The following is a 13,546-nucleotide window of genomic DNA, read 5'->3' as shown; positions in this document are numbered from 1 at the left end:
CGAATTCCGATAGTAATCATTGCTATAGAGCGTTACCCATTTATCAGCTTCATTTTTGTAGTGTTCCAGTTCCAATATAGAGCAATTGAACCTTATTTCAACCAAAGAAAATCACTTATCCTACCTTTATTTAACTGTCAATAATGTATCTGGGGCCCCTGTGATCCCCTAAGGACCTCTGTGTGTTCCCAGAACCCCTGTTGAAAGCAGTGGCTTACATAGATCATGATTACTGCCCAGACTATTATGTAAGTGTCAAAGTCATTATCCAATTGATAGTTTTCTGCTGTCAGAGGTTTAGATGAATTAGATTTGCCGACGAGTGGCCTGCAAACAGGGGCGTCACAAGGGGGGGGAGAAAGTGGGACTGAGTAACTAGGGCCCAAGGTGGAGGGGCTTATATTTTAGCTATTGAAAAATAGCAGATATACAAGCTCACAGCGCTGTGAGCTTGTAGATCTGCTATTTTTTTTAAAGCTATTTTGGAAAATTTGCTTCTGGGGGGACCCTGGAACTAAATATTTTGAGATGGGGGTCTGTGGCCAAATACATATCATTTTGGGGGTCCTTCACATGAAAATGTGTGAGCACCACTGATATTGAAACATATGTTTTTCATAGGATTTGAAATATTCAAAGACTTGCACAAACTTTCACAATTTTTCAAAATTAGCAGATCTACAAGCTCAAGCTGTGCCGCGCCGTGAGCTTGTATATCTGCTATTTTTCAATAGTTAAAGCACAAAATAATGATGCGTTCCCAGTCTAGATGGGTTGAACCCCCTCCCCCTTTGAAGAACATTCATGGGGGCCGGCAGTGACCTTGCAGGGGCAACTCCCTCTGCTCCACAAATGCTTGTCTAATTAGAGGTAGAAATAATACTCTGATTGTGAGCAATAACCCGATATCCTCCTGCTTGAATTTGCCCTCTGGGATCAATAAAGTATAATCTCATTTTGCACTCATGCCAGAAGTCCATTTTGGAATTGGCACTTTAAAGAAAAAAGTCCTTTTGCACACCTACAGTATGGAGAGAAACAGTGTGGGCTCGCATGTGACACCGTTTATGGGCATAAAGATCTACCCTTTGGCTACACCTCAAGGGCCCTGCCTTTTTTACTGTCGAGGAGAACTTGAATGATAGATAAATAATGAAGATAACATACGTGTGCTCGCTTTCAGACCTACAAGTAATGATTGACCTTAATCAGCTCTGACCTTTATCAGGCATGATATTATATTATATTTGGTTGCGCATCGTGTCGTACAACGAAAATAGACGATTTACAGGCTCACAACACGTCCTGCTGGGACACTTTGTGAGCTAAAAGATAGGCTTAATTTGTTAGAAGAAATGGTTACATCCTATCTCGAGTCATATCTCTATAGCTTCTCTCTGTGGAATGTGTTTAACACCAGCCATTGTTCCTGCTTCAAGTTCACGTCAGTCACCAGTGGAGTGGCTCTGATTGACAGAACTTCCAAATAGAATAGTCTGACGTGTCGGGAACGTTCCCCTCACGGTAGACTCTGGAGGTCACATTAAAGTTCAGCTCGCCTAATAGACTCTCATCCACTTCACATTCAGGAGACCCCGGGGACTGAGACACACGCACGCACGTACGCACGCACGTACGCACGCACGCACGCACGCACGCACGCACGCACGCACGCACACACACACACGCACGCGTTTACTTGTGTTTGCGTGTATATTCATTTGACAATCTATACAGTAGACTAGAGTAACTAGAAAGATGCAACTGGAGATTGCAAGAACAATAGTCTAACTAACACTGGTTGTAATTGGTCTTCAGCAAGCATACCTACAGTATAGTCCTCTTTTTTAAAGTTAAAATTTGGGGTCTTTTTGCCTTTATTGATAGTTCAGTAGGTAGACAGGAAACAGGGAGAGAGACTGGGAGTGACATGTAGCAAAGACCCAGATGGGACTCAAACCCGGGCATCAAAGCCTGATGTGGTATGCACCTGGACCGCTAGGCCCCCTACAATTCTCCTTTTATTGAGGAATCTAGATTCTATCAGGAACCACTAGTGGTTGACATGGAAGGTCAAAAGTGCAATTTATCGTCTGCTCAAATGGTCTTTCTTTCCATTATAGCTCACAACAGCAGAAATTGTGGCGCTCGTGCGGGGGACCCAGTTTCAAATCCGCGGGTGCAAAGTCACGGATTGCAACTTTATCACGCTCTACCTTTTTATGAGATCTTAGACAAGGCGTGGAATGAAATACAGACACCGTTGACGTGATAAAGGCTTTTGGCTTCCAGACAGAGCTTAAAATGACCAGTTATGTGAGACCATCCTAAACTCTTTTAAGACCTACAGACTGCAGTATATTGATATTGACACTTTGACAGATGGGTCTCATAGCCTCATTTACAACCACATAAATGAGCCTGTGCCAGAACAGGCACATTTCTTTTTCTGATCATGTTGGACGATGTTGGGAGAAGGCCCAAAGGACACGTTTTCACTGTTTTCATGTGGAAGTAGGGCTGTCACAATTATTGCATAATTATTTGACATATTCACGATTATATTTTCATAATCATCACAATCGTTTCCATGTTGAACATTTTCATATCTTTTTTTTAAAGTAAAAAATAGTGGAAATAGCATCGCAACGCGTTGTGAGCTTTATCGGCTATTTCCACTATCAATGTTCTTTTTTAAGTATAAAATATGTCAGTAATTTCTTTGTATATTTAGGTTATGTGTCATATCTACCATTTGCAACTTCAAAGCCTAAAAGCCAAACAGAAATGTAATTGTCAACGACAAAAACACAATTAAATCGTTAATCTGCGTGAATTTAAGCTGATTTATGTTACACACCTTTCCAGTCATTCATTCCATGAATGGGCAGTGAGTGGGATCAGTGAGTCTCCTGAATGACCAGGCCGTAAAATGTACACATCCATTCAGACACAATGATACACATACATGACATGTGCTCTGGAGGCGGCGGAGAAATTGTCTTTTTCTGGGAATACAATACACCCTACTACCAGACAGGTTGATTTTAGAGACGAGGGTTGCCTGGCAGCATGTCGCCCCCACAGACACTGATAGCTGCAATCAGGGGAAGAAGAAGAAAGAGGGCTGCTTAAGAGGCTCGCTCGTCAGCCCTGATAAGGCTTCTGGTATCTTAAGTCTGATTGGGTTGGAATACTTGGAAGGCACAGGGGTAATGATGGTCATATCTTCTAGTGTAGTGTAGTGTAGTGTGTTAGTGTGTTAGTGTGTGTGTGTGTGTGTGTGTGTGTGTGTGTGTGTGTGTGTGTGTGTGTGTGTGTGTGTGTGTGTGTGTGTGTGTGCGTGCGTGCGTGCGTGCGTGCGTGTGCGTGCATGCGTGCGACGTGCGTGCGACGTGCGTGCGTGCGCGGCTGTACACGCGTGTGACATATTTTCAGTCCCAATTGTTCAGTCTTGTGTGTTTCAGTCTCTTGTGTTGCCCACCCAGAGGGGAGCAGTTTGAAGAGGGGGTCGGTCACAGGTGACAGGTGATGTCGGAGGCCCCGCCCCCAGCCTGGTCATTATGCTTTTCCAGGTGTGTTGAGGACCCTCTGTGGAGCTTCCTGGTCCTTATAGTGCAGATGACAGACCCCCGTTGTGATGCACTACATTGTTGGACACTGCTCCTACAGATTTTGCCCTAAAATCACACAAACCGGTACACAGTATCTCTACAGTCATGTCATCAAAATGCATCTGTCCCATCGAGCGCCACCATCTGGCCGATTTTTGAAAAACTAATTTTTGGACACTGCTCCTACAGATTTTGCCCTAAAATCACGTGAAGCGGTACACAGTATCTCTACAGTCATGTCATCAACATGGATCTGTCCCATTTCCCATATTCCCTCCTGATTGGCTACCATTGCCTTCCAAAGTTTGTGTATGCGACCTGACGGTCCCTTATCTCCCGATTTAGGGAGTCTTACTGGTTTTATTGTTCTAAATATGGGTTAGTCGGGTGGCGAGATTGAAAAAGCTCAGGTTTCTTGACCGTAAGACGGAATTGATTAGTGTGGTTGCCATAGGCAACGCACTTGCGTTCGGTCCAAGAATATTCTCCCAGCAAAGTGAACCTGTGTCTTGTAAACCTATTGAGTAATGTTATCCGGGTTGGGTGGCTGCACAACAGTAAAGTGAAGCTTTTGGTCATGCTTCACTTGACATCAAAACATATATTTATTATAACATAATTGGTAAGACGGAATTCATTTCCCAGCGGATTCCTCGTGACTCGTGTCACAGCAACCACACTTGCAATTCCCCCAGAATTGCATCTTTCTAGTTTTCCAGTTAGTTTCAGTTTGCTTCGTAAACACAGTGCAGTTACCGTTATGTTTTTCGTACAGCCTCGTTAACTAGATACAATTATAAATACTACCTTTCGTAATTTTATTATAATATAAGCCTGGTCAGGACACTCCACTGTGCCCTGGCACGCATGATAGCAAATGAGAGCCGCATTTCGACAAACCCCACCCTGCCAGCGTGTGATTGGCTGAAGTCCCTTTGAGCCGCATTCGGACGCGGAAGCAGTCCCTTTGTCAATATTTACTACATCCTTTCGACAACCAAACCTAACCCAAACCCTAACCCTAACCTCCGCATGGGGTGTAGCGAGATACATGTCATCTTTTCGACAACCAAACTTAACCCAAACCCTAACCCTAACCTCCTTGCATGGTTGTCATTCAAAGCGACGCCAGCCAATCACAGCGTGTATTTTCCGGGACTAGGCAGAATGTGGCTCTCATTCGCTTTCATGCCTAGGGCATGAAAGCGAATTACATAATAATCGTCTAATCGTGATTATTTGACATTATCGCAATTATTTTGTCATAATCGTCATAATCGTGAATGTTGAAAAATGTCAGAAATAGTGGAAATAGCAGATCTACAAGCTCACAACGCGTCACATTGCGACGCGTTGTGAGCTTGTAGATCGGCTATTTCCACTATCAATGTTATTTTTTAAGTAGTAAGTTGTCAAATATGTCAGTAATGTATTTGTATATTTAGGTTATGTGTCATATCTACCATATGCAACTTCAAAGCCTAAAAGCCAAATAGAAATGTAATTATCAACGACAAATACACAATTAAAGCGTTAATCGCCAATTATTTGAGTGACAATTAATCGTCATGTAAAATGTCATATTGTGACCTATTCATGCCCCTGGCACACGTTCCCATGAGGGGTGCAGGCGATCATTTCCTGCCCCCTGTACCACAGAGACTAGGCGTGCGAATCGTCCGCGGTACAGTGCCTCCAACGAACACAATAATGGTCGGCGGGAGGGAACACAGCCAACACACAGCCACCTTTCAGCCAACATTCCAACTCATTATACTTTTATCAGGCTTCCAACAGCTTTCTTTCTGTAAGACATTGCATGAGACATAATGCACACTAAGACAGCTATACCGCATATGGGCACCTCAAAGGAAATTAGAATGCTGACCGCCACATCACCAACATGAGCATGTAAATCAGACATGTACATCACGACATGTAAATCAGCCTTGGAATTATAAGGATGATTAAACTGTCACACAAAGAACGCTGGCGGTGGGGACTTATTTTGTCAGAAGCTAATGAAAGACTAGTCGTGTGCGTTGTGTGTTCATATGTGTGTGTTCTTGTGTGTCTTTCTCGAGTTTGTTGTGAAGCGCTGGTTGACACCAGCCAGACAGCCACTATTCAGCTTAAACAAAAACACAAAAGTTTATCGTCACTGTCGGGCAGAAGTAGCCTGATTTCAGACTCTGCGCTGGAGCTTAAGAGTCTGAGCCTGAGCCATTGTGTTGAGATTTCAAAGGGGAGGGGATTTAAAATTTGAAATTCCCAATCACAAGCGATCTGGTGGGAGGGTTGTGTTTGACTTTTGCACACAAAACAATCCCTCCTCCCCCTCCCCTCAATGACATGCACCCAACAGGTCATTGTCTTTGATGTTTCATTGATTAGAGAGAATCACTAACGAGCTACTCGACACTTGTATGGCTCAATCAATGCCTGCAGTTCGGAGTCCTTCTGAAGTTCAAAGGGAGCAATTAAGAACTCTGGTGAGCCACGCAGCCACCCCTCCCTCCACTGTTTCTGTAGATTTTTTCCCGTCTTGCTTTGAATTCATTGGTCGGTTCGCCAAGATACGGCTTTGAACCGAATCAAGAGACTCGTCATATGACATATCCAGACCAAGAGATGCAGTTCACTCAGAGAGTGGGCGGGTCTATTGGCTGGAGCCAGGCTAGGGCAGAAGCCTTGTACCGGTATCTCCAAGTTTCAAATTTGAACGTTTTTTTTTACAAAGTAAAGCCCTTCATCATACTAGGCCATCTACAGCACGGCTGTTTTCAATAGTTTAAATCGTTTTTAAAATGATAAATACAAAACGAACGGTTTTGGACATACAAGGTTTCCACCCGACAGCAACATTATGAGGGGTAGAGGTAACATAGGCAGGAGGTTAGGGTTTAAATAAAGGAAGGAAACAGTGCTTTCACTGTCTGTAGGTTTGCTTTACGTTGCCTGTGAGAAAGTGCAGCCGTGAACAAACGGGATGGTGTTTTCTACTGGTGTTTCAGTCCGAGCATATCCAAGGGTGCGTTCGGAAATGCGCACCGGGTATGTGCTCAGTGTAGTGAGTGACTAAACCTAACCCTAATCCTAACCCTAACCTCAGTAAAACTATGCCTAACCCTAACCCTAACCCTAACCTTAACCTCAGTAAAACTATGCCTAAACCTGCATAACCCCTAACCCTAACCACACCCGGTGCGCATATACGAACGCACCCTTTGATACACAATGACTGAATCACCAGCAGAAAACACTCTCCCGTGAACAAACACAAGTAGCTACCTTGTTAAAGCACAGAAGGTTGGAGAACCATAAGTACATTTCATATCATTTAAACATTTCAGTAACACTTGCTATGCATATCATATATCTAATAATTCACTATAAACATACTTGTTAATGCATTCTAAACGATTCCTTCCCTATTGGTTTGGAACTCGGATGGTTATTGCTACAGTCATGTGCACAGATAGACGTCAAAGGGGGCTTGAGCCCCTGCCCTTTTATCAGTCTGTAAAAAGTGTCCTCTCCAGACCATGCAGTTTTTACTACGGTGAAAGAAATGCAAGTGCCCACTTCCATACCATACCTGAAGGCAGCATTCAAGAGAATTGCCTTGTCCAAACTCTCCTGAACTTGAATGCAGCATCTTGTGTGTAGAAATCCATGCCGCTACGCCACATTTCCAGTATTGACTAGATTATGCTTAGTTCCGTGTGGTATCACGCACCGAAAATAGCCGACCTCCGAGCTCACAACGGGTCGCAGTGCGACGCGTTGTGAGCTTGGAGGTCGATATTTCCACCAAAAGGCCCTTTTAGAAATTTCAGCCCCTGCCTAACATTCTCTGCACGTCCCTGGTTTGCTGGTTGACATGCGAGGCCAGTGGGCGATGCTTGGCAATGCCACTCTGTGTAGCATTCTGTGTGTATATGCGTGTGTGTGTGTGTGTGTGTGTGTGTGTTCTGAGGTGCAGCTACCAACTAAGTGGTGTTCAGTGTTTCTTTCCAACATAGACACATCAACAGCGACACCAATCTCCATCCAGGCCAGCTGATGATTGCCATCAAGTGTCTTCGATGATGCACTTTTGCACTCGACTTGCCCATCAAGTCGCTATTCACTGGCGCCCTCTGCGCTGATTGTTCATCAAGTGATTCTCCCTACCACCATATTTGATATAAACATGCAAAACAACGACGTAATGCATACAATAAGAATAATCAGCGAACGATTTGTTAAATACTACTTTGTTGTCAGGGAAATGCTACCCCACGGGAGGACGGAGCGCCAGGAGGTAGCACCTAAACCTAGCCTTAACCCTAACCCTAACCTCAGTAAAACAAACACTGAAAATCTAACCTGCCGACGCAGGTGAAAAGCTAACCTGGTGAATTGCTAACCATTTTTTCAACAAAAAAAAAATCACACCCAATGTGAAGTGAGCGGTGGTTGTGTTTGCATAACGTCTTCAGACTAGGATTTGAGTCTAGGTTGTACTATGCTACACACACACGTTTTGCTATGGCAAAACGCTGAGGAAAAAGGCTACAGACACACGCACAGCCACTCTATGATGTAAGGCCATGCTACACACACACGTTTTGGTATGGCCAAACGCTGAGGAAAAAGGCTACAGACACACGCACAGCCACTCTATGGAGCGGTTTACCACCGCTCAAAAAGTGTACAGAAAGAGTTAAAATTGTGTTTTTATGTGGCCTCACCCACCAGTTCATTAAGTATGCCTGCATGGTTGTCAGTTGGGTGGTGACCCAGCTGAGGTTAGCCACACCCACACTGTTGGGTGAATGGTGTTTTTCTGGGCCTTTTGACTCAGAGGCTTTCAGCTTTCAGGAAGTAAACAAAAATACACAGGGAAGACAGATCTGCACGTTATAACAGTGGTCTATTAGAGTAATGTTTAACTTCATAGACACATACAAAACAGAAAAGGTACAAAACTATGGCACCACCGCTTTAAGGACTTCCAAGGATGGATGCAGCTGTGGGTGTCAGACCTGTGGCCTATGAATACAGGTCACTCTAGTCTTCCATGGAGAGTTGTGTAAAAAAAAACATGATAAACCTGTTATAGCACCACGAAAACATTATTGTTCGCTTGGTTTAGCTACAAATTTCGTTCAAACTGCTTTACACAGTTATGAGTGCTTGTATTTTTCTCCTTACAAATGTTTATACTTTTTGAGATTTTGTAGTCGAACTGGACATTTCCAACAAAAAGTTTGTTTTTTCGGACAGAGTATGTACGGCCCTTTACCTTCTTCAGGAGGGATGTGTATACATTTTACTGCCCATAATACACTTTGTGCATTCTTTTAGAGAGCCCGCGCAGTTTCTGCAGGAACTGCATTTCTAGTTTCCACCTGCCACCCTTTGGTGAGCGCAGCAAACACGACACATATTATGCATCTCTCCTACAGTATATGGGCTATTCTGCATGACGTCAGTTACTTTATGTGTAATCCTCAAATCCATTACATTGTCCAATCAGAAAATGGTTGCAATTTTCTCCATTTTGCATTAAAAATGGACAGTGTATCAATTACTTATTTTCACCACATGGATATACACACAAAGTCATGTATTGGAGCAGCTAGCACCACTAAAGAAATAATAATAATAAAAAAAAAAGAAATGAAAGACAAAAAAACATGGGTGAATTTTGACTATAGCTGGATATTTTTCTGTTTTGTCATTAGTGTGGTTTCTATTGGGAACCCACTATTTTATTTGCCAGCAAAGTGAAGCCGCTTTTGGCTAACCTTTGCACAAGAGAAAAGTTAATTTTTTGGTCATGCCTCACTTGACATCACAATATTTGCCATTTTCCAGTGGATTTCTCGTAACCCGTGTCAGTGAATTGCACCTTTCTGGTTCAGCTTATTGGCAGAAGGTTTTGTTATCAACGTATTAGCTAATAATAATGGTGGCATTGTAGGGGCTCTGTCAAAATGCCTCCAAAAAAGCCAGTCTGTGAAAGTGTTATGGTGACTCGTGACAGGTTGGCATCTTCACCTGCACAGCCCAGAATGTAGCGGCACATTTCCACTCAAAGCCCAGGCAGGCAAATGTTTACAATCTGACTGATTATGCCATCAGTGCAGTCTGTGTCTGGGACCTCTGGGAAATAATCGCTCATCCTCAGTGACTGACAGCTGGATCTTCTGTTTTTTTTACCCCTTTTTCACCATGATGGTAATTGATTCCTCCCAGGGACGTGCTGGGCCCCTGATTCAGCCCGGGAAAAAGAGTTGGAGAGGCCCTCATTGCACGCTATAGAGAGAGATCTCTCTCTATAGCGCTGCTGCTACTCAAAGATTTGCCATTTCAGATCATGACAAGTGACAAGCCAGTGTGCAGTTTTATTTCATCGTTGTCAGGTGGAAACCTTGTATGTCCAAAACCGTTTGTTTTGTATTTACCATTTAAAAAATGATTTAAACTTGTGAAAACAGCCGATCTACAAGCACACAACGCCTCGCACCGCGAGGCGTTGTGTGCTTGTAGATCTGCTGTTTTCACTAATGGCCGGCCGGCCTGGACCGGCCTTTCGGGAGTTGTCCCGCTTTTCCCAATGGCCAGCACGTCCCTGATTCCTCCCCACACATGTTTCTTGTCACAGCAGTGACTGAGGTGTCGACCCAGCCCGCATGAGTAGGCTACATGCAGTGACAGTTAGGGCTTCCTTAGGGCTTCCCTCCCTGAACACGGGCCATCAAGGGCGATCTCTATTGGCATCCCCGTCCCCACACATAGGGGACGCAGGTTAGCATTTCACCAGGTTAGCCTTCACCAGCGTCGGCAGGTTAGCATTTCAACCGCGGGGGGAAGACGCACCACGGGTGGTCGACGGAGCATCGGCAGGTCCGCATTTCACCAGCGTTAGTTTTACTGAGGTTAGGGTTAAGGTTTGGTCTACAGTAGGTGCTACCTGACGGCACTACGTCCTCCCGTCCTGCGGGGACGCGACGGGGACGGGAGAATCGCGTCCCGGTCTTCAGGTGCTATGGCAGGTTAATATTTCACCCACGACCCCACGCGATTGACGCCTTTCTTGATCTTTCCGATGAGTATAATGGTGAACGCCAGGGCTGTGAGCAGAAGAGCTCCAGTTCCGAGGAAGCTGCCCATGACCACCAGCGCATGGCTCTCGATGGCACTTGGAATGGCTAAAGGGCAGCCAGGCACGACCTCCAAGAACGTGCTGGGTTTGGGGCATGTCTGTTTAACCGCATCGAGTTCAGCCAAGCCCCCCAGGACGCCACAGCAATGGAACCCATGGTGGAAGAGCGTGAGAGCGGCGGCGATGGCTGGGTCCTCCTTCTTGGCCAGAACGCCTAAGTACAGAGCATACAGGGTGGTGTAGAACTCCGACAGCTGTGCCCCAACCTCATCGCTTCTGGTGTAGGCGAGCACTCCGAGTACCGCCACAGACGCAGCCAGGAAGGCCAGCAGAACAGCGAACACTTGGAGGGCGCGTCGACTCTCATTGTAGACACCGATGCCTCCAAAGAGAACCACGGCCAGCAACACTGAACCCAGTGTGATCAGCACAGTAACACCTTGGACAAACGCACCCGTCTCGATCATAGTGGTTACGAGAATGACTTCATCCTTAGATCTCAGCCACAAGCCAAGAGCCAACATGGCAATCCCCACCGAAAGCAACACCGTGTTGAGAATGAGGAGCATCCATTTGGATAGCTTGCCGCCTGCGTCCACAGCCATGATGATAAAGATGTCTTCTTTTCTTCTCCGTCTCCTCTCAGTGTCTGATCTCTCACTACTACAAGAAAAATCTTTAGTCAATTTAGTTAGAACAACCAATACTCTGGAAACCAACTGCAGGTCTTGCTTATTTACTTCCATTTTATAGGGCATGTTGTGATGTCATTGCATGGTTATGTGACATCATTCCCATTAATTCATTCAATTCTGAATGAATTAATGATTTTGTCTGGAGGGCCAAATTGTCATGTGAAGCTTGACCAATCCTTTCTGCATGCACGGGACATGTACGGGACAGACAAAGCCACTCCTTGAGAATCTATGGGAATCCTCAAAAAAACATGTACGGGACAGACAAAGCCACTCCTTGGAAGCGGCTTTCACCGCTTCAAAAAGTTCACTGAGCTCAAAGGACTTTTTCTGTAACTCCCAAACCCCAAAAGTCCATTGAGTTTAAAGGAGGAGTGGTGAGGGTTTACGGATTGGTTAAGCTTTCCCTACCATAAGAACAGTTATACTGTATGTACTGCTGTGCTTAGTCTCTCTTAAGGCCAGTCCATACTCTCTCCGAAGAGTTCTCTCGTCTGAGAGTTCTGACTTTCCGACATGCAGCTTTCTGAACTCTAATTCGGGGTAATGGTTTTCAGAAGTTCTGAGTGATGTCATTTTGTAGTTGAACCGGACCTTTCAGATGAAAAGTTAGTTTTTTCAGAGAGATTATGGACAGCTCTTTACTTTCTTCAGGAGGGATGTGTAGATTCTAGCCTCGTAAACCAGCTCCTCCTGAGGAGTCAGTTTACAGAAGTGCCCGCACCTGTGGAAGCCAACAAACACAGAGTATACAAGTAAAAGCCTCGTTCTCCGTCAGTCTGGGCTGGGACTCCGACAGGCGAACATATGGGCTATCGGGCGGTAAGAACCAACACTAATATTCCCTCCACCGCACCTCTGTAAATGAAAGAACAATATAGTGACATGTACAGTACTCACCTCTTTTAGGCTTGTGTGGGGAGCTAAACTAAACTCTGGAGAGAGAGTACTCAACGGAGACCTGAGGAGAAAGGACAAGGAAAAGGAGTGGTCAACCTTACCTGCCTGGATTCCGGGAAACCTAGAGCCAACTTATGCTCACCTTAACCTGGGGAAAGAAGTACGGTACCTACCTTACCTTATACTCACCGCAACCTGTGGGAAAGAAATACCCTACGTTATCTTATACTCACCTTAACCCTGTGGGAAAGAAATACCCTACCTACCTTAAACTCACCTCGAACCTGGGCTAGAGGAAAGAAACACGGCAGCCCCCACCCGGGGAAGAAGATTTGTTGAACTGTTTTGGCCTATGTTGATTCACCTTTGTTAGCCCTGTGACCTGAAAGAAATACTTACGTTGAATTTAACTGCCCTGTGACCTGAAAAATGTGAATAAATGCGCAGTGTTGGCAACACTTACCTTGCTCTCTTGTGGTGGTTCAGTCTCTACAGCGTGTTTTCAGAGATCCCACACAGTTTCTGCAGGAACTGCATTTCTAGTTTCCACCTGCCGTCCTTTGGACCTGACTTACATTAATAATTGCACCTGTGCGAAGTGAGCGCCGCAAACACGACACACGTGCATATCTCCTTGTATGGGTCACTCTATCCGTGCTGTCAGCTACTTTATGTGTAATCGTCAAATCCATTACATTGTCCAATCAGAAGATTTTTTCCATTCTGCATTTAAAATGGACAGTGTATCAATGACCTGCCCATGTTCACCACATGGACATACACACAAAGTCACCGCTAAAAAAAGAAACACACCCAGTGTGAAGTGAGCGTTGGTCGTGCTTGCATAACGTCTTCAGACTAGGATTTAAGTCTAGGATGTACAGGCTACAGACACACACACAATGCTATGGCAAAACATGACATGTACAGGCTACAGACACACACACACGGCCATGCTATGGAGCGGTCTACCACCGCTCAAAAAAGAAAGAAGAAAGAAGAAAAAACAGCAGGTTTTGTTGCGAACGTCAGGTCACAGTTACTATGAAAAGTTCCACTGGCTGTCTGTCCCAGACACACACAACGTCACACTTTTGCCCTACTCATATCTCCGCCATTGTTGCCCCTATCCATGCCAAACTTTGCACACACACTCCTTGGTTACCAAACCACAACCCCTC

The 13,546-nt window shown here is 44.9% G+C and overlaps 1 protein-coding gene across 1 annotated transcript; it reads right to left on the bottom strand.

Annotated features, from left to right (window-relative positions):
* Window positions 1-10,661: 10,661 nt before the first annotated feature.
* On the bottom strand, window positions 10,662-11,375 carry LOC308299604 (CD9 antigen-like; the record flags this gene model as incomplete). Its single annotated transcript, XM_080743399.1, has 1 exon — window positions 10,662-11,375. The coding sequence occupies one exon, from the start codon at window positions 11,373-11,375 to the stop codon at window positions 10,662-10,664; it is 714 nt and encodes a 237-aa protein (XP_080599525.1).
* Between the last annotated feature and the right edge of the window lie 2,171 nt (window positions 11,376-13,546).

The sequence above is a fragment of the Nannobrachium achirus genome, assembly GCF_963921795.1.
Source record: "Nannobrachium achirus genome assembly, chromosome: 15".
Classification (NCBI taxonomy): Eukaryota; Metazoa; Chordata; class Actinopteri; order Myctophiformes; family Myctophidae; genus Nannobrachium; species Nannobrachium achirus.
Note: the sequence above shows the minus strand (reverse complement) of the source record. Positions and strands in the feature narration are given on the sequence as shown.